Source organism: Apium graveolens, chromosome 2 (genome assembly GCF_009905375.1).
Source record: "Apium graveolens cultivar Ventura chromosome 2, ASM990537v1, whole genome shotgun sequence".
In the NCBI taxonomy this organism is placed as follows: domain Eukaryota; kingdom Viridiplantae; phylum Streptophyta; class Magnoliopsida; order Apiales; family Apiaceae; genus Apium; species Apium graveolens.
This window is the reverse complement of record NC_133648.1, coordinates 8,028,482-8,049,970: the sequence shown is the minus strand read 5'-3', so window position 1 is coordinate 8,049,970 and position 21,489 is coordinate 8,028,482. Positions and strand designations below refer to the sequence as shown.

The 21,489-nt window shown below is 35.9% G+C and overlaps 2 protein-coding genes across 5 annotated transcripts; one reads left to right on the top strand and one right to left on the bottom strand.

Annotated features, from left to right (window-relative positions):
• Positions 1–613: 613 nt before the first annotated feature.
• LOC141706850 (uncharacterized) lies at positions 614–14,968 on the bottom strand. Of its 3 annotated transcripts, XM_074509716.1 has the most exons (8): positions 14,649–14,968; positions 14,390–14,496; positions 5,563–5,674; positions 4,058–4,206; positions 3,692–3,799; positions 3,489–3,608; positions 2,067–2,240; positions 614–1,799 (listed from the first exon to the last, which is right to left on the bottom strand). In XM_074509716.1, exons 4-8 carry the CDS (start codon positions 4,145–4,147, stop codon positions 1,698–1,700), a joined length of 594 nt encoding a protein of 197 aa, XP_074365817.1. In that variant the 5' UTR covers positions 4,148–4,206; positions 5,563–5,674; positions 14,390–14,496; positions 14,649–14,968; the 3' UTR covers positions 614–1,697. The 3 variants fall into 3 exon arrangements, with proteins under 3 accessions (XP_074365817.1, XP_074365818.1, XP_074365816.1); XM_074509717.1 differs by lacking the exons at positions 14,390–14,496; positions 14,649–14,968 and adding an exon at positions 6,126–8,022; XM_074509715.1 differs by lacking the exons at positions 14,390–14,496; positions 14,649–14,968 and having other exon boundaries at positions 5,563–8,030.
• A 914-nt stretch (positions 14,969–15,882) lies between these two features.
• Positions 15,883–20,392, top strand: LOC141706849 (iron-sulfur protein required for NADH dehydrogenase, mitochondrial). Of its 2 annotated transcripts, XM_074509713.1 has the most exons (8): positions 15,883–16,039; positions 16,121–16,247; positions 16,913–17,035; positions 17,452–17,549; positions 17,747–17,873; positions 18,607–18,692; positions 19,452–19,577; positions 20,011–20,388. In XM_074509713.1, the coding sequence occupies exons 1-8, from the start codon at positions 15,971–15,973 to the stop codon at positions 20,179–20,181; spliced, it is 927 nt and encodes a 308-aa protein (XP_074365814.1). In that variant the 5' UTR covers positions 15,883–15,970; the 3' UTR covers positions 20,182–20,388. The 2 variants fall into 2 exon arrangements, with proteins under 2 accessions (XP_074365814.1, XP_074365815.1); XM_074509714.1 differs by lacking the exon at positions 17,452–17,549 and having other exon boundaries at positions 16,913–17,025; positions 20,011–20,392.
• The last annotated feature ends 1,097 nt before the right edge of the window (positions 20,393–21,489 follow it).

Genomic DNA, 21,489 nt, shown 5'->3' with positions numbered 1-21,489 from the left:
CCGAAAATCGGGTCAAGCCCCAATTTTGAGTCCAAAATAAGGCGAAATCTACTGTCCCTATTGCACACAATTTGGGTAAACAAGAAGCCCCAATTTTGAGTCCAAAATAAGCCGGAATCTCCTGTCCCTATTGCACACAATTTGGGTAAACAAGCCCCAATTTTGAGTCCAAAATAAGCCGGAATCTCCTGTCCCTATTGCACACAATTTGGGTAAACAACAAGCCCGCCAGACACATCACAGCCTCCAAAAAATTATTATTTGTTGGTGTATAGAATAATAATATTTTTCTTTATAAACTTTACATAAGTCTCAAATCTTGTCGAGGTCGGATTGAAGTTTTACAAATATGTTTGCTAACCAGCCCTCTTTTATTTTTTAACTTGTACAGCGTAAATGAATGGAAAAGTTATGCTTTTGTAATGATGCATTTATAAGCTCTGGTTCTGGATGGTAAAATTTATAAAATTTGCTTAAATTCTATTCCCTATGTATACTCCGTGTAGCATTATTTTTGAAAGTGTTGTGGACAGGCATTAGATAGTACACAAGTTGACCTGTGTGCAGGCTAATGAAAGAGATATATTTTATTATCCTTGAAGGCAAGAACACACCACACACCAAAGATCCAAGCTAGTCGAACAAACTTGGCTACAATGTAAAATGTGGGAAATACAGTTTATATTATCACCCAATTCCTTCCTACTAAATACTACATTCTACTTGTAAGTCGAAAAAATTAACTAAAATAAAAATATACTTCTGACAACGAGTTCCGACTTAAAAAACAAGGGCAGCCAAACCGCTCAAGACCATGGAACACGCCATGAGAATTTCCGGGTGGTTTGTGAGGTCCGCAGAATATAAATATATAGTTTTCCCCATCAGAGAGAAGAATAAGGGTGTTACTTGTGGTACATGATAGGGATGCTAAACTCATGATCCCTTGTTTGGGTCTGAGTAAACCACAAGGACTACATGACCCACCCAAGACCACACAATGAAGGACCTGGGCATTGCTTCCAGATGATATTAAGGGGGGATGCACATGGGATTGCTATCTACAATTTTGCCCCCAATTATATGCAAATGAAATCTATAAAAGACATGTTGAAATCTGTAATTGAGGAAAAATTCCAACCTCCTGAGTCAACTTAAATAATACACTAAAGACAATTATATGATTTCTCTCTGGGAGTAATTTCGATATAGGATATGATAGCAGATAATATGTTCAGATTTTCCTCAAAATGAGCCGTGGACTTGTCTATTAAGTGGGCATAGTTTGAGATAATTGATAATAGAGTCCAGCACATATAACCAACATCAAAGTTGTGATCATGTCACCTAAGCATGTTCAATCAACAGCATCCCATGCTTTGTGTGCATCATTAACAATTGGTTGGAAAATTCAAAGTAATACTTTAGTAAAAACAAAAAAGAATACTACCAAATTGGCAATCAACCATATATCCTACCTAATTATCTTTTGACCCTTCACAAACATTTTTTCTCACTTAAAGTTATTACAATTATAAAAGGGTGAGCTTAGGACTTAAACGGCTTGATAGTGCCCCAAGTACTAACACACTAGCTGCTGAACTTTTGATTACTTTCTTTTCCTTCCTTCTTAGACAACCAAACCCCAGATTCACTTGCATCAAATTCAATGTACCTAATGTAGCAGAATGTTGCGTTTAACGGTTGATTGGTGTATGCATCCTCTCGACTATCTTATTAACAGCATCACGTGACATAACTAAAGTGTCGTGCAACAAGATGCTATAGACATTCAAACCCTGCATAACATTAATATCAAAGATTGAGCATGAGCACAGGGTAGGCTGCCAGGAGGCATATGCACATAGAGAATAAAGAGAAAAACAAATCTCATGCTAATATTTCTTGCAAAACATACTGTATTTTTAAACAGAACAAATTATCATAATGTTGAAAAATTGGGTATGACCACTACGTAAATGATGAAATGGGCACCAAGAGATTTAACAGACCGAGGATTTATTGTATTCTGTTGCACAAGATAATAACAATAAAACTGGACTTACAATTGAAGGCAGAACGTTGACATAATGCAGATTTTGAGTAGACAGCTTTAATTTTTCATTGATGGGACCTCCATCCACCAAAAGAAGTTTCTTAGTGTTCTGCATATGCTTCAGATAGTTGACGATGTTCTTAGTCTTATGGGTAGGAACATTCATATCATCAAATATTGCTAGCTGTTTAGGCAAATATTTGTAGTTAGCAGGATTATAAAAATTAATCATTTACTTTGAGAAATAATAAGGATTAAACAAAGAGGAAGCCGGAAAGGGAAACAACCACGTTATACATATAGAATAACAGAAAAATAATGAAAAATGCAACCCTCACTCGTTAAACCACAGATTGAACTTGTGAATGCCCACAAAAGATCAATGCCCAGATTTTTTCCAGATTCCTTGTTTTTAGTAGTAATTAAAGAGCATACAGGATTACTAACAGAGAGGCAAACATTGACTAAGTATAAAAAAATTCTAAATTGAACACAAGTAACAAAATTATCCGACAAACAGGTTAACTTCACAACACACTGAAAACTAAGAAGACAAAATTAAAGAGCAAACAGTAGAAAAAAAACTAACTACAAATAGGGTTCACACCAACTGAAACGAACCTTAACAATCTTTGCCTGTGTCATTCCAAGTAAAATACAAGTACATATTGCAAAATGAATAAAAAAGGGATACTCTACATTCTACAACTATAACACACACGAATATGTAGCTGATATTTAATCATCTTTATTTTTCTGAGAATGGTTACCACATTGTTGCATAGCAACGCAGGGGTATTAGATAACAGCAAACTAATAGCTGTGACTATTTACAACATATAACAAAGATACAAAGATAAGTCACTGATTTCAGCTACTCACTGGGAAAAGGTAAAGAATGCAAATTAATTTCTAATGGTTTGATACCTGCAAGTTTTGACATCTAAATGCGCAATGCCAACACTGCAAGTTCTGTCTCCAGGAATTCTCAATTTTAATGTCATACCCATATCGTGTCAAATCTCAAATGGGTATAAACCCAAATTGGGGCCTTGGGAGGATATAAACATTAGGCCCTTTCGTACATAATTTTTGATAAAAAAAAATTCTTTTGATACTAATTACCATTGTGTAGAATCAAATCAGCAACAGTCTCCTTAAACTATGTGAAACTACAATAATAATTTTTGTACTTTAAGTTATCTAATCTTATTTTTTTTTGCAAAAGAAAGACATTTGACCTTCTATACTGATAATTTTATCTATTTACGAGTTTATATACCACATAGTACATACTCTGATAAAAAAAATATTTATGAATATAGAATATTAAAAAATTTGAGGCCTTAAGTGAAGGCTTACTTGCCCTTGCAATAGGGCCGGCCCTGCAAAATAGTAGAGGTTGCTAGGTACAGATAGTGATGAAAATTACCTTTCCTTCTGCTGCACGAGCTGTTAATGCAATCTTAAGTCCTAGCCGACGAACTTTCTTGTTCAGCTTGATAGCATGACTTCGTGGCTTTGGACCATGCATAGTAGCACCATGTCTCCACTGTTACCCGTGAAACAAATCTATCAATATCTGTCCGAGTACTTTTACCCAAATCAATGAACAGCTAATGGTCATATAATTACCTGAGGTCCACGCTTGGAACCATGCCTTGCTTGACCTGTGCCCTTCTGTGGCCATGGCTTTCTCCCAGTCCCACTGACCTTGCTAATAGTTTTGGTGGAAAGAGTTCCCTGTAGGATATTAGAAAGCGTAATTCGGTATTCCTTAGCTACAACTAAAAATTGGAAACCTAATCATGTTATGAGGAAAGATTATGCCTTCATTGCACAAACAAAGACATTAAAGTCCTATGTGATAATTCAAAATTAAGTGAAGACCGAAGCAACTAACTCCAATAATTTTAGCACAAGACATCACTATTTATGTTTGCCTGGCCAACATTTAAGTGTCTAGCTAAGTTCTCATAATACAAGTTGCACAACATGTACCTGTTGTCGTTTTGCAAGCTGCCATCTTACAACCCGGTGTATAATATCCTTTCTAATAGGAACGTCAAAGACATTACCAGCCAAAACCATAAAGCCCTTATCTTCATTATTAAAATTGGTAACAGGTATTACCAGATCCTGATAGATTCCTGTAATGTAGTGGATGAACTAAATCAAAGAAAAGTCGACAAGTTCATAAAGTTTTGGTGATAGATTTAGTAATTGAACATATACAGCTCCAAAATACTCCACACTAATACTACGTCATGCCCGTCCGACGTCAGTTCTTATCCCAGTATACAGTGAGAGTTGAATTGGTGTTCTTCTCATGACCCTTAAATCATGTTTTAAACTAAATAGAAGTCCAGTCTGGAGTATTTAAACTATATTTTTATCAAACTTCATTTTTTTTCAGCACCATTATCGCGTACAGATGTGATTTCACTTCCAGATGATGGTTCTTGATTTGGAGCTACAATGTAGAACTACAGTTCTTCCATCCTTAATGTGTTAGGCTGTTAGCCTATGTTGCCATTGTTCAAAAACAGCATTTTCCCACCAAAAACAAAATTACTAATATCTTCAATAGCATCCAAAAAATCTTAGGCGGATCTAGACTGAAGTACTAGGTTGCAGAGGGAGGGCTTAGGTGAGGCACAGACCGAAGACCATAATAGTCAATATACCAGGAGACGGTGCAAAAGAAATAACGAATAAATAAAAGACAGAAAAGAATTAAAAAAAGAAAAGAAAATGGGAAGGAATAGCAGTGGAGAACTACAGTTCTTCCATCCTTAATGTGTTAGGCTGTTAGCCTATGTTGCCATTGTTCAAAAACAGCATTTTCCCACCAAAAACAAAATTACTAATATCTTCAATAGCATCCAAAAAATCTTAGGCGGATCTAGACTGAAGTACTAGGTTGCAGAGGGAGGGCTTAGGTGAGGCACAGACCGAAGACCATAATAGTCAATATACCAGGAGACGGTGCAAAAGAAATAACGAATAAATAAAAGACAGAAAAGAATTAAAAAAAGAAAAGAAAATGGGAAGGAATAGCAGTGGGGTCGGAGTAAAGAGTTCAAGAGGAATATGGTAGTCTGATCGAGAAAGTAAGTCGTGTTTTATGTTTTCGGGGAGATCTGGCCTCTCGAATGTCCAAGAATTGTAATTTTCCTTCCTAGCAAGCTGGAGACTATTTTATTATCAGTAAGCAGTGAGTTAAATATTTTGTTTAGTTCCTTCTTGTGTTCAATCTGTCGTGTCTTGTGTTTTTGCAGTTGAGAATCGACTGTAGTGTATTACAGAGTCTCTACTGGATGATGAATTGATGATCTATGTATGTTTTAAAGCACCACTCACCCCCACCCCTCAACACACAGGCACAATGCAAAGAATCTTCATCATGGTGAAACACACACACACACATATAAACAATAATCAATCTTAACCAAAAAATTTGAAAAGTTTAATAAAATCTCTATGCCTTTGAGCCTTTCACATACCTATGCCACGTTCTGGAGTTAGAACTTGCGCCGTGGGAAATGTTCCTTCACTTGATTTAGGAGTTAGTACTGAAGTTGACAGCTTCCGAAAAGCAAAGAAAGATGATCCAGTCTGCATTACATAAGAAATTACATGGACTTGATGAGTGCAAGTGTCGATTTGAAATAATTTATTCCATCAATAGTTAATGCCGAGCAATATTTTTAAAATAATGCCTTTTGTTTTATGTTAATATCAACAATAAAAGTAAATTGTAAATTATTACGAGATTTACTATATAGTGTAAATAGTTTGTTAGGAGAATTCTAGGTCGATAAAATAATAAAAAAGGATTTGTTTCACTGTCTTTACTAGTTTCCTTATTATTAGGATTTAATGATTTATACTTTTCTAAGCTTTGGGGTTTTACACCTATATAAAAGAAATGCAATCATTTATTATTGGAAGACTTTGATTCTTGAAATTAATAGTTTTATTGTATAATGGGCTAGGATCCAAACAAATTCCTCTCTTCAGCAAAACAGATATCCTAGAGCTAGTTGTTGTTTTGTGGTTTTATCACCTTGCTCTAGTAACTTTTCTGCGGTTTCCACCCAGACTAATCTTGTTATTGTTTTCAAACTTTTTCCTGATACATTACATCAATATCTGCAAAACTAGGAAAACAACATATGCCAGAAAGGTAGAAAAGCAAGATCACCTATAATAGGCTATATTAAAACCAAAAGAACAAGGTTCAGAGGGAAAAAAAGTAATAAGCACAGCATATAATGCCCCATTTTCAGTGCCAAAGCGGACCAGCCAAAGCGGACCAGGAACCAGAACATATGCTCTGGGGTGGTTCTAGCATAAATACCTTGGCCAAGGTAATACATTAGAGGGACCAAACGGTAGCAATCAGTTTATTCACGTTCTTATATCAAGAAATTATGCCAAGTTGAAAAGTAACTGGTCGGGGATGATTTGCATTATAGGAGAAAACATGTGCATACAAGCAGGGATATAGGGCACAGTTGAAGAAGTTTTAAATAAAACAAAAAATACAATCAAAAGTGAACAAGGAAGCACCCACTTCATTTAGATAAAAGAAGACTACAGATGACAAGGGGCAACTCTCCATTTCAACCAAAATAAGAAATAGCCTTAAAGAAACCCCAAGCTGATGCTCATGATGAAGTAACAAAAGATATACTATTTGATCAAAGAGAGACCAATATTAGAACGAGATACTTAAAGTTCACATTTCTAGAAAAACTAAAGAACTGCTACAAAGTGTGATAACGCTCAGTCCGCCATGATTCCTCCTTCCCGTCTTCTCTTGTCCGGAGTGTGATGTAGCTGCTGGTAGGATTTCAGCAAAACAATGCCACAGAAGGGTGGCGGCTCCGCAGCACCTCCTGCGTGAGAATAAGAACGGGTTTTCTGAGAATAAAAGGCAGAAAAAGTGTACCTATAGGTATATGGGGGTGTGTGTAAAATAGAACCTACCCCAACACCCTATCCCTTGAACTACTTATAGGCCAATGATTAGGGTTTTGGCTTTTGGGGTGTTACCTCAAAATTTGGACTGTTCCTCGGAAGGGTGACTGGACGTGTTGGCGAACACGTGTAAGGATCATTTTGGCACGTGGAGAGCAGAAAACGAAATGTGCTGATAACGACAAGTAATCATTTGTGTCATTATTTCAGACACGTGGGGAATATTCGAGTCGCCATGTCACACTTTAAAAGAGTTGACACATGTCATTGTATTGCATGATTTACAAGAATGTACACGGACCTCTAAGGCCCTCTTACCGTTCATGCGTAAAGACCCCTCACGTGGTCGTCCTTAAGACCATAAGGATCCCACTCCCACATCACACTTAGAGGTCTCGGAGACCCGGGAAGTGGGAACATAGCTCCCTGGCTATTCGAAAGTGTCTAGGCTTTCTTGGCTTGACTTGTTTCTTTACATCACCAAAATTTGTTTCATCCGAGAAACTCTAGGGGTCCTCATAGTTTTACTTTAAAAATTTGAGTCGAGCCTTTGAAACACGATTTTCCCAATGTAGATATGTTTACAACAAGAGACAATTATATCTCGTCTTCGCGCAGAATCCTAGTATAAATTTGGCTTCCGGTGTGATGCAAGATGACTTGTATGAGGATGTTAAAGCCTTTTTTTACTTCGATGATAGGGTATGACTAGAGAGTTCCTAAATCAAAAGAGAGGTTGTATAGTTCGGAGGGTGGTTGGGTTGACATAGCCTTAAAGCAATTGAGGGCTGGTCATAGGCCGAAATGTCATCATTTTATCAAATCTCTTTGTCGAGACAAGCTTCATATCCCTATTACTTACCCCGAATAGCATATAGCGGCTAATCTAGTTTATCGCATGTTGCACTAAAGGGAGTATTAGGCCGACTTTCTATCTCCTTTTCACCATGTTTAGTATCCAAAAATCATGTCGTCCTTTTTTCAATTCCACTTTCGTGAGAATCTTTAAGATGTGACAGATCTGAAAACCCTATGAAACAAATGAACTTCTTTTAAAGAGTTGGCATGGCAAGTTCATATTTATCCGCGATGATGATTGAGAATTTATGCCTCAATTTCTGCTTGAAGTTCATCATTGACTCCTTTCCCACGGTTAAAGAGACTCCGAAACTTTTCGTTGTAAATCTTTGCCATACCTTTGGATTATCTTTAGAAAGGCATCGCTTCTGCAAGAATGAAAATCCAATTTTTTAGGTAATAAGTAATTTTGCCTACAGAAGTTGGTTAGAGTATATGCACTTGTCTATGCCATATTCATGTATCTCACTAGTTTCTCTCTTTTTATTCGGCAGTGTCGTATCAATTAAACCCAAAATACGAGAGCACGACCATTCAAAGTGATCTTTCGAATCAGCGGATTATGTTCGTAGGCGATATGAGTAAGAAGAGGAAAACGACTACCAATGACTGAGGATGTGGAAGCTGAAGGTGGTGGCTAATCGGTTTGAGAAGCTGAGAAGGATCGATTTGAGAACTTGTGGCAATCCTTGCATTCCAAGGTTTATTGCATTTTATGATTGCAACCCTATAGTTTAAATTCTGGGTAAAAGAAACGTGACAATCGTGGAATGCAAGGAACTGTGTTACACCAAAGATAACCTAACCCAGTATATGAACTCTAGGGTGGCAATCATGGAATGCAAGGAACTGTGGAATGCAAGGATTGCCACCAGTTCTCAGTACGATCCTTCTCAGCTTTTCAACTGATTGACCACCACTTTCGGCCTCGACATCCCCCACGTTGTTGGTAGTCTTAATTTTCTTTTCACTCATATCGCTTAAACACGTAATCGGCTGATTCAAAAGATCACTCTAAATGGCCATGCTCGTAACTTGGGTTTTACTGGTACAATACTGCGGAATAAACAAAGAGAAACTCGTGAGATACAAGAATAACCAATCACCACCACTGATAAATATGAACTCGTCGTGCCAACCCCTTAAAGGAGTTCATTTCTGATCCGTCATATCCTATTAATTTCCCTCGAAAGTGGAGCTCAATAAAGAGCACAATTGATGATTTTTAGATACTAAACATGGTGAAAAAAAGATAGAAAATCGGCTCAGTACCCCTATAAGGCAACATGTGATAAACCAGTTTAGGCACCTTATGTTTTTGGGGTAAGCAGGGATATGAAGTTTGTATTCAGTAAAGAGATTTGATAAAATGATGACATTTCGACCTAAGACCAACCCTCCATTGTTCTAAGGTTAGGCCAACCCAACAAGCCTCCAGACGATGATACAACCTCTTATCAGATTTAGGAACTCTCCATTTATGCCCTATCATCGACGTAAAAAATGCTTTAACATCGTAGTACAAGTCATCTTGCATCACTGGAAGTCAAATTTATATTATAATTTTAGGTGAAGAAAATATCTAATTGTCTCTTTTGTAAACAAATCTATATTTCGAAGAACGTATTTCAAAGGCTCGACTCAAATCTTTAAAGTTAAACTCTGAGGACGCCATAGAGTTTCTTGGATAAAACAAATTTGGAGTATCGAACCAAGTACCATCAGGGGAACTCAGGGTAATGGGTTCTGGTTCTGGATCCTCCAAGTCCCTATTGTACACGTATGACCCATTTATTTGTGCCATATGAGACTCGTTAGATGCTATTATTCAATAATAATAAAGCGTCGGTATTCTAAGCACGACATTATTTGAGGATATACACAAGTGACACATCACTCTTAGAGGTCTCGGAGATCCGTGGGAACATAGCTCCCTGGCTATTCGAAAGGGTCTAGGTTTTCTTGGCTTGACTTGTTTCTTTACATCACCAAAATTTGTTTCATCCGAGAAACTATAGGAGGTCCTCATAGTTTTACTTTAAAAATTTGAGTCGAGCCATGGAAACAAGATTTTCCCGGTGTAGATATGTTTACCGCAAGAGACAATTATATCTTGTCTTCGCGCAAAATTCTAATATAAATTTGGCTTCCGGTGTGATGCAAGATGACTTGTATGAGAGGTTAAAGCCTTTTTTACTTCGATGATAGGGTATGACTAGAGAGTTCCTAAATCTCGTGAGAGGTATAGTTCGGAGGGTGGTTGGGTTGACATAACCTTAAAGCAATTGAGGGCTGGTCTTAGGCCGAAATGTCATCATTTTATCAAATCTCTTTGCCGAGACAAACTTCATATCCCTATTACTTACCTCGAATGGCATATAGCGGCTAATCTAGTTTATCGCATGTTGCACTAAAGGGAGTACTAAGCCGACTTTCTATCTCTTTTTCACCATGTTTAGTATCCAAAAATCATGTCGTCCTTTTTTCAACTCCACTTCTGTGAGGGTCTTTAAGATGTGACAGATCTGAAAAACCTATGAAACAAATGAACTTCTTTTAAAGAGTTGGCATGGCAAGTTCATATTTATCCGCAGTGATGATTAAGAATTTATGCCTCAATTTCTGCTTGAAGTTCATCATTGACTCCTTTCACCCGGTTAAAGAGACTCCGGAACTTTTCGTTGTAAATATTTGCCATACCTTTGGATTATCTTTATAAAGGCATCGCTTCTGCGAGAATGAAAATCCAATTTTTTGGGTAATAAGTAATTTTGCCTACACAAGTTAGTTAGAGTATATGCACTTGTCTATGCCATATTCATGTATCTCACTAGTTTCTCTCTTTTTATTCGGCAGTGTCATATCAATTAAACCCAAAATACGAGAGCACGACCATTCAAAGTGATCTTTCGAATCAGCGGATTATGTTCGTAGGCGATATGAGTGAGAAGAGGAAAACGACTACCAATGACTGGGGATGTCGAAGCTGAAGGTGGTGGCTAATCGGTTTGAGGAGCTGAGAAGGATCGATTTGAGAACTTGTGGCAACCCTTGCATTCCACATTTTATTGCATTTTATGATTGCAACCCTATAGTTTAAATTTTGGGTAAAAGAAATTTGACAATCGTGGAATGCAAGGAACTGTATTACACCAAAGATGACCTAACCCAGAATATGAACTCTATGGTGGCAATCATGGAATGCAAGGAACTGTGGAATGCAAGGATTGCCACCAGTTTTCAGTACGATCCTTCTCAGCTTCTCAACCGATTGACTAACACTTTCGGCCTCGACATCCCCCACGTCATTGGTAGTCTTAATATTATTTTCACTCATACCGCTTACACACATAATCGGCTGATTCAAAAGATCACTCTGAATGGCCATGCTCGTAACTTGAATTTTACCGGTACAATACTGCGGAGTAAACAAAGAGAAACTCGTGAGATTGAATAACCAATCACCACCGCCGATACGTCGTGCTAACCCTTAAAGGAGTTCAATCTGATCCGTCATATCCTATTAATTTCCCTCGAAAGTGGAGCTCAATAAAGAGCACAGTAGATGATTTTTAGATACTAAACATGGTGATAAAGAGATAGAAAATTGGCTCAGTATCCCTATAGTGCAACATGTGATAAACTAGTTTAGGCACCTGATGTTTTTCGGGGTAAGTAGGGATATGAAGTTTGTATCAACAAAGATATTTGATAAAATGATGACAGTTCGACCTAAGACCAACCTTCATTGTTCTAAGGTTAGGCCAACCCAACCAGCCTCTAGACGATGATACAACCTCTTATCAGATTTAGGAACTCTCCATTTATGCCCTATCATCGAAGTAAAAAATGCTTTAACATCGTAGTACAAGTCATCTTGCATCACTAGAAGTCAAATTTTTATTATGATTCTGGGTGAAGAAAATATCTAATTGTCTCTTGTTGTAAACATATCTAGATTTGGAAGACCGTGTTTCAAAGGCTCGACTCAAATCTTTAAAGTTAAACTCTGAGGACACTCTAGAGTTTCTCGGATAAAACAAATTTGGGGTATCCATCCAAGTACCGTCAGGGGAACTCAGAGTAATGGGTTCGGGCTCTGGGTCCTCCAAGTCCCTATAGGCTATAGTACATGTATGGCCTCCTCATTTGTGTCATATGAGACTCAATAGATGCTATTATTCAATAATAATAAAGCGTCAGTAATTTAAGCACGACATTATTTGAGAATATACACAAGTAAAACATCTCTCTTAGAGATCCAGTTGACTTAAAATCCTCATCTACCCTCTAAGGTCCTAAAACTTTTGGTGACATAACGAAACAAGTCGGACCAAGAAAGTCAAAACCCTCCCGAATGGCCAGGGAGCTATATTCCCACCTCTTGGGTCTCCGCGACCTTTAACAAATTCCTCTCAAAGAGCTTGACGCATGGACTTTTAGGTGTATATCCTAACCCTGACGGTTGCATAGTGGGTTGGTTGTTCGGCAACTCTAGTAAAGAACCTTTGGATTCATTTCATTTTAATAATGATATGGAAATGCTTAGGGGCCTTAAGCGCCCTGAGAAGGCTCGTTGTGCTTGATAAGCCTTCAATGTGATATGTTCCCTAACCCATTATGTTTACTTGATCCTTTGTTGTTTATCCAATCTTTGTAACTTACCTGTTGTAGTATGCTACATATTTGTGTGACTTCCTAAATAATACAGACCATGGAGGTTGATTTTAATCATAGGACCGAACAAGAGCAACAAATGAAAACAGTAATACACAAGAGAAAAACGTACATAAAAGACCAAAAAAAAGGAAGAAGAAATCAAAGAAGAAAAGGTCCCTCGATGCAGTCAAGATATCTCTAAGAGCTTTTATATAATAGTGTGTAAAGAATGGGGTGTAGTTCAGTCTTTTAAAAGGAAGAAAGATAACACTAAAAATAAAAATAAAGAGAAAGGACTATTAGTTGTTCTCTGCAACAAAGCAAGGCGCGGTGCAATCTAGTTGGTTACACGTGAAAAAGCTACTGGTACCCCTTTCAACTGATAAAAAACTGAAATATGTACTTTCTTGAAAAAAAGTTAAGCACAAGATGCAACTCTCAATTGTTAGTATACTGATAATACAACAAAACTGAATTGAAATTTTTTATATTGTAAAACAATTTCAAGAAAACATTGGAAATATTAAATCAAATTTCAAAAAAATATTTCTTCAGGTTTTACAAAAATTTCTTCTAAATAACCCGGATGCCCTCCAGATTTAAGAAGCCTAAAAATCCAAACCTTCATAATAGGTGTTCGGCTACGCCCAAAACCAATTTCCGGGGGCAAAAATCAAAAACCCATTCTAGTATCTCGAGACATCCTCCAGACTTAAGAAGCAATAAATCCAAACCTTCACAACTGATAATCGACTTACGGGGGGCAAAAAAATCAAATTGTTAATGTAAACTGGGGTACCACTTGGACTTAAAGAAGCCAATAAACCCAAATCTTTATAATTTGTGTTCACTTACTCCAGGGCACAAAATCAATTTTTTTTAAGTAACCTGAGTCCTGAGATCCAATCAAGGACTTAAGAATCACAAATATCCAAACCTTCATAATTGCTTAAGGGTCCTTAAGGGTCTTGAGGATGAACCCATGCAGGACTTCAGGGTCTCAAGGACAAAACACATGGGGTCTTTAAGCATGAACGGTCGAACGGCCTTAATGGTGCGTACACGTTCCTCTAAATCATGCAAGACAATGAAAGGTGTCAACTCTCAAAGCTTGACACGGCGGCACGGTATTCCTCCACGTGCACGAAATAAAGACACAAATGATAACCTATCACTATTAGCACATTCGTCCGCGACTCTTCACACGCCAAGATGATCCTTACACGTGTTTCCCATTCAGCACCCTATACACATGTATGGAATCTACGCATTCCATGCGTCCGACCACCATCTCGTGGAATGATCCATATTTCGAGGTAACACCCCAAAACTCTAATCATTGGCCTCTAAATACTCCAACAAATATGGTGTTCGGGTATGTTCTGTTTTACACACACCCATATACCTATATACCTATAGATACATTCTTCTTGCCTTATATTAATCATTTTTATCCTCACGTCGGAGGTGCCACCAACGACATTGTTTTGCAGAAAGTCTGAAACCAACCTACCAGCAGCTACACCACACTAAGAACAAGATATGACAGGAAGGAGGAACTAAGGAGGGCTGAGCGTTATCAAAGTGTATTAACATCCCTCCTTTATCCAAAGTCTAGTAGTGTATATAAAAGAACAAGAAAACTCTTACAGATACGGGATATACCTACAAATTGTTCCACAACAGGTAAAACATACATAAAATGTTATCTTTTATCTACTTGCAGCATAACTGTACAAAGTTTTGGAATTAGATTATTATAATTATGTGAAATTGTGAAAACACATATGCTAAACGCTATTATTTCATAGATCATGGATTTTGGAGAACCTGCCCGAGGGGAGGAGGGGGTTCTGCTCCTTATTGGGCAGCAAAAGTTTACTTGCTATCGAGTTATACCATCACTCAATCTTCACGTATATGGCACCTTTATACTCCTACAAAAAAGGTTAAACTGAAACTATACTTCGACAAAGTTTGGAATCAACTTACAAGAAACTTGGCACTAATAAATAAGGGGGCATTACACCTAAAATATAAAATATGAAAATCACTTGAAAAATGCACCTAAGCTAGGAAAGCACCATACCTTCCTCGTTGAAGACGATTCCAACGAGTAGCTGTGTGAAGCTGTTTATCGAACAAATATCTAACAATTCAAACAATGCCAACACCATACCAAAAAAAGACAACATTTTAAAGCAAGAAAAACACAAAGTGAGTAGCAGGAGCACAAGTAGCTGAACCCACATGATTTCGACAACTAATTGCCCGAAAATAAACACCAGAAGAACCCAAAAGTTTCTTGGAAATAGACATGGCGATTCTTGATTATACCACCAATACAAGCAAAATATGAGTAAACCAAACTAATAATTACAACACATTCATACAAAAAGCTATGAGTTTTATTCATAACAATAGGCCACTAATTTAAAGAACATAACACTAACAAAATGCAGTAATGATTTAAAGTATTGTGTTGTTGCTTTGCTGATATAGGGTTTATAAAGTACACAAATAAAAAACACACACATATATACACAATACTTACAGTGATGTACATGTATACTAACCTGAGCCTGCCAAAGTACAGTGAGCTCTAAAAATGAAGAGAACAATTTGATTTGGGTTTAGCCCCAAAATATTGCTAATTAAAAATATATATATTTTTTTTTAAAAAAAAGTCTAGTCAGCCAAAAAATACTTATATTTGTAATTTTTTTGACTATATAATAAATATTATTAAAAAGAATGAATTAAATGGGTTATGTGAAAAATACCCGTTTTTTGGGTGAAATGCCTCAAAATACCCAATTTTAAATTACATAACTGAAAATATTGTTTTTGTTATGAATTTTTAATTGATTAAGTGTAACAAGCATTTGAGAATTAGATATGTAAGAAATTTACCAAAAATACATATTTTGAGTTTGGATATTATCATTGATATACGCATACCATAAAAAAATATTGAATAATCAAATGTCAAATGCATATTTAGTACAAAATAGAATACCCAAAAAAAGTTATTTCTAACATTTTTTAGATAGTGAAAAATACTCATTTTCAAAATATATGGCCGAAAATACTGTTTTGTTTACGTATTTTTTATTTGGTTAAATATAATACGAATTTAAGAATTGGGTTTTAAAAAAATTACAAAAAATTTGTATTTTTAATTTGGATATTACTATTGAGATACGGATTTATCAGATATGTATCAAAATTTTTTTTATTACAAAATAAAATATTCAAATGAAAGGAGGTATTTGCACAAAAAAATTATTTTATAACATTTTTTCGAATTAAATCAAAACCCACTAAAACCCCTTCAAAAAGATTGTATCTTTCGATCCGGGTCACTGTAATTTACCATCTTTCTGACTCAGTTGATATTGTATACACAATATGAAGACTTATCTCACTGACCCATTTCATCAATTGAAGTATATGAAGAGGCTGTGTAGATCTTTCACTGTAAGTTAATTGGGTATTTTTAAAATTAATTTTCTTGAAATGTTCTTGATATTTTTTTAATTTGGTTTGTAAAAATTGTAGCTTTATAGAGATTATAGTGTGCAAAGTGGGAAGGGAATGAATATGCAAAGTTTAAAGATTAAAGGAGTTCAAGATATAATAGCTGTTGCTTCTGGTAAAGGTGGTGTTGGCAAGTCTACTACTGCTGGTAATCACTCTTAAAGCTCTTATTTTTATTGTGTTCTTTTGTATGTGATGGTGATCTTGATTATATGGTATGGCTGAAGTTATTTGATGTACAATTTTGAATTGTATCATAGTTGGTTTCGAGTTTTGTGGGTGGCAATTTTGGTTCAACCACACATTGTTCGTAAACTAAATGAAATTTGATAACAATGAACTACTAAGCTTGAATGATAGATAGAGTGGAGTTCATGAGTAATCAAATTTAGCGCTTTGGTTGACGAATTCATTGTTAGCCAATTTTTAGCGGAGTTCGGCCATGTTCAAGAGTTTAGTGATAGTCAGGCACTGCACAAAAGTTTGAGGCATTTTTATTTTTTCAGGTTATATTCTGGCCAAGATAGTGATGCATGTCGTTTTTGGAATTTGTGTCTTTAATTATGTCAATAAGCATGTCAGAGAACTTGTTTCAAAAGTATGGGTTGAGTCAGCATTTGTCAACCCTTTTGTACATTCCACCTTAGACAACATGCGGAAGCTTGATAAATCTCGATTTTGTGTTCATAGTTTGTTATCAACACAAAAGGCCATCGTGCATTAGTATTTCTTTCATGAGCAAAATTAGTCAGGAGTGGTTCTAGATGCGTTGTGCATGACCTGATATTCTCTTGCATAATTGTTGTTTCACAGTTAATTTGGCTGTTTCACTTGCTAATAAATGCCGACTTAGTGTCGGGTTGCTTGATGCGGACGTTTATGGACCGTCTATACCTACAATGATGAAACTTCATGGAAAGCCTGAAGTGAGTGCAGGTGACACTTGTGTTTCTCCTAGGTTTCTTTCTTTAATACTTACTTTTTGAGACATGGGAGCTGAGCTGCTATTGCTACCGTTGCCTAAATTTAAGTTATGTAGTAAGTTGTTTCTGTTTACAATTTTTGTTCAGAAGTCTTCCACAAATGCATTTATCATTTCATATCAAACTCAATTGCCTAACAACAGAACACCCTTCTGGGAAATTCTCTCAAGCATGTATGTGAAAAACTAGTACACTTTTACAAGTTACAATCAGTTTCTTTTCCACTTATACCTCAAAAGAGCGTGTTATAACTTATTAGGCTACTTATCTGATTTTTATCTTTTAAATCCTTTTTCAAATTTTCCATCCAGTTGATTAGTTGTGTATGCATATGCTACCTTTGATAATGTTAATTAACTTCTGTATTAGTCAATAAGATGATCCCAATTCAAAACTATGGTGTCAAGTGTATGTCAATGGGTTCTCTGGTGGAAAAAGAAGCTCCAATCGTGTGGAGAGGTCCTATGGTATGTCAAAATGATGTTTTGTTTTTAATTTCTTTTTCCATTTGTCCTACCTTTCCAGCTAAAATTTTAACAAATGGATTAAAATTAACTTTAAGTCTCATACTAGATTTCTTGGTATTAATAACACAACCTTGTTCAACTATCTTTATTTCATATTTTAAACATTAGTTAAACTATGTAATATTCTATTCTTGCAGGTGATGAAAGCTCTTGAACAGTTGACCAGGGGAGTCGATTGGGGAAATTTAGATGTGCTTGTGGTGGATATGCCTCCTGGTACTGGCGATGCCCAGATATCTATTTCTCAAAGGTTGCAATTATCAGGTAACAAGTTACATATAATTTTTTAAACATATCTCTATTGTACATACTACGTGAAAAATTCTGAGGTCGCTGTTGTGGTTTGTACCGTTGTGTGATTTAATGTTGCAATGAAGCCGCATTATTGGTCATAATTCTTATGTTTGACATTTTATTTATGTATATCCTATAAAGAATGCAGGGTGTATCTACCAACTTCATGATGATTTCGGATGCTTTAGATTATTTAACAGCAAAAATTATAATGACTTGATCTCATAATTGGGTTGACACCATTAGGGCTAGAAGTCTGCGCGTGAGATATCCAGCATCTGAAGTTCGGATACACTGTCCTATGCTCTCCGCCTAATTAAGATAAGGGGAGATAAAGACAAGATTTCATTTGCTTGTGAAAAATTGGGCTGAAGATTGTGATATCTCAAGTTGAGGGGGCGCTCCTTTTTTTATTATTAAGTTGAAGGCTAGATTTTTAAATCTCATCGGGGAGGAGGAGAGGGACAACCAAGGGACTATATCCTATACTTCTTTGCATCTGCAATCTGTACAAAAACATATATATCTATGGGTGCAACATTTTGTTTGAATGTCTCATTCTTTATTTATACGACTAAAATTGTGTCATGTTCTTTTATTCATTGTTCCGTGGACTTGATATTAGTTGTGACATAATTATTATATATTCATGTTAAGTTATTCATGTTCTCTTTTGATAATATCAGCCTTCATTTTGGTGCAGGTGCCTTGATAGTATCAACTCCTCAGGATGTCGCATTGATGGATGCTCGACGAGGAGTTAATATGTTCACTAAAGTCGCTGTACCTGTAAGATCTATACAATATAAAAGGCTAGAAAACCTCCAGCACCGTATTTTTTTTCTTTTTAATCTCTAATATTACTTTTGTATTTCAAATACCTTAAGATTTGCTCATTTTTACCTCAAGTAGTTATCTAAATTCATCGGATACTCTCATTATTGTCGGGGGAAGGGTATTTACTGTTTAATACTTTAATTTCACACATCAGAGGAAGGTGCTGTAGATAACTATGCAATGCAATGTACATGTATGTGATGATGAGAGAATTTCTATTATATATATATATATTAGACAAATAAGATGCCAGAGGTACAAATGAGCAGACATTGGGGTGCTATAAATGCAAAAACAAACAATAAGTTTTGTAATCTCATTTTTAGCCTAAATTAATTTGTTATTTTGTTTGATAGAGTATCTCAATTTCGAGTCACATATTGGCTCTTGACAATGTTTTTTTTGTCACCGCTTGCACTCTACATGACCCCTCTTTCATATATGGGCTTTTGGGCGATAGTTCTTTAAAAATGTGTAAACTTTTGAATTCTTGGATCCACAACAAAGATTTACAATTACACTAGATTTATCTTCAACTGGATAATGCTCTCTCTGTCATGGTGTTCATGTCTGTCTGTCTAAAGTAATGCACTGAATTTTGCTTTTTAACATTAAGGAAACATATATTGGAAGTTCCTGAAAGATTTTTTTCCCCGTCTGACTTGACAATGCTGCCTATTTATATTTGAGAAAATTATATATGTTTCACAGATTTTAGGTATTATAGAGAATATGTCCTACTTCAAATGCCTACACTGTGGTGAACCGTCATTCATATTTGGGAAAGGAGGAGCTCGTAAAACTGCCGAAGAAATGGGATTGCGATTTGTCGGCGAGGTGTTTGTTCTATCCAGTTTCTAAAGTTTCAAGTCAAAGTAGCTGGAGTAGGCTTACTGTAAACTAGATGTTCTTTTATATATATTTATTCATTAAACTTTGTGTATTGTCCTTTAAAAAACTTTAAGGAGCTACCTCACTTGTTCTATGCCTTCCTCGCATCGATAGTTTACATGTTTTTTATGTCTAATCTCACCTTTAGTATTCAGAAAAAGGCTATTCTTTTACATTAGGTTATCTTTCCAGTCCTATTTGACTTTAGCAGGAAACACGTGCTCAGGAAACTCTAAATTTGAATTTGAATAGAAGGATAAAAGTATGTATGTTATTTTGAATGCAAGGAAAAAAAGGGTTCTTACTTGCCTTTCTGTAACTAAATATTTCGCTGGTGTTTCTGCTCTAGATTATAATTATTCTTTGGTCCATGTTACAGATACCATTGGTGGAGGAAGTCAGAAGTGGGTCTGATGATGGAGTTCCCATAGTAGTGTCCAATCCGGATTCTGTGGTGGCCAAATCATATGATGATTTGGCTCAGAACATTGTAAGCATACTTGAAGACTTGGCGAAGCAGCAAGATCTCCAGCCAGAGATAAGCCTGTAATTATACTAAACTGCAGATGCATTTATCTGTATAATCTTTTAGGATGTGAACCGGGTAGGCAGTTTTGTTACACTTACATGAAAGTTATGCACCTTTTCTTCTCCTCCAAATAAAATGAATTTACCTTTACTAAAAAGGCCCAAGAAAGTCTACCATAGCCTTGAAAATTGCTCAGTTCAGCTATTTATTTGTTCAAATCTAAACCGTCAGAGATTCAAATTCCTAAATCATGGATTTCATGGAAAGCTCAGCTGCATTCATAGTGATAGTCTAATTTACGTGATGTGTAAGATATAATAAGTTAACTATGCACGTAAACGAAAAGTGAACATAAGAAAAAAAAACTAAAACCTAATATTAATCGATAAAGAAATAAACAGAAGAGAGAAAGATTACTATGCATACTCGTAGCAATAATAAATTGAATCTATTATTACATATTGATTGCATAATACTCTTTTATAATTTAGGTCATAATTTCTAATTATAATTATATAGCATAAAATGTATTATTGGTAGAACAGGCCCGTTCCCCATAGTTGGTGTCTTGTGCTTCTATCATCTACTATGGCTTACATATGCAGATGAAGTTGTATTAGAGACAATTAAGCCAAACATGTAGGTCTTAGTCATTGTGGTGCATGATTTTGTGTTTCTTTCTGCATAAACAGACGCGGGTTATTTTGTTAACAATATTATGAACCAATTATCTTGAAATTTCCCCAGTATAAGTAAAATACAAAATGAGAATTGGATTTTTCTGACCCTTGTATTTCAGCACTATGTTCAAATCATATGCTCTCTGATATTTTTTTGTTGAACCATACTGAGCAATGGAGGAACAGAAACCAGGATATTATAAATTTACAGTTGACATCCCTGAGTCTGATGTTAACTTTGCTTTTCCCTAGAAACTTAAACTAAACCTGTCTCTGAGTATTATGGATAAGAATTACTCCTATAAATTTATAAATTATCACAGTACAAAGTTATTCATATTATTAAACTCTGTCTCTCTGGCATCATAACCATAAATTGTTTGTTTGGTGCATGGGGGTGCCAAGAAGTTCTATAAAAAAGGCTAATGAAACCAAAAGCACCTAACTGTTGAACAATTTTGGAAAGAAGAATCTTTATAATTTCTACCTCCAGTTAACTTGCCAAGGAAATAATAGTAGAACCTAATTTTCGTGTTGTGTTAATGTTTCTAATTCTAAATGTCCTCTTTGTTGAAGCCACTGGTTTAATGTAGCCATACAATCGTGTTGTAGTATTGTTGACACTAGCCTGAACAAAGTGAAAGGTAAG

Bases quoted from the DNA above. Each gene is read 5' to 3' on its own strand.
- LOC141706850 (XM_074509715.1), bottom strand. From the start codon at position 5,680: ATGCAGACTGGATCATCTTTCTTTGCTTTTCGGAAGCTGTCAACTTCA. The intron at 3,800-4,057 runs GTACATGTTGTG...AATATCCTACAG, and splicing joins AGCTTGCAAAACGACAACAG to GGAACTCTTTCCACCAAAAC. The intron at 2,241-3,488 runs GTAATTTTCATC...TTGCCTAAACAG, and splicing joins CTCGTGCAGCAGAAGGAAAG to CTAGCAATATTTGATGATAT.
- LOC141706849 (XM_074509713.1), top strand. From the start codon at position 15,971: ATGAAGACTTATCTCACTGACCCATTTCATCAATTGAAGTATATGAAG. The intron at 16,040-16,120 runs GTAAGTTAATTG...TAAAAATTGTAG, and splicing joins GGCTGTGTAGATCTTTCACT to CTTTATAGAGATTATAGTGT. The intron at 17,036-17,451 runs GTGACACTTGTG...CTTCTGTATTAG, and splicing joins AAAGCCTGAAGTGAGTGCAG to TCAATAAGATGATCCCAATT.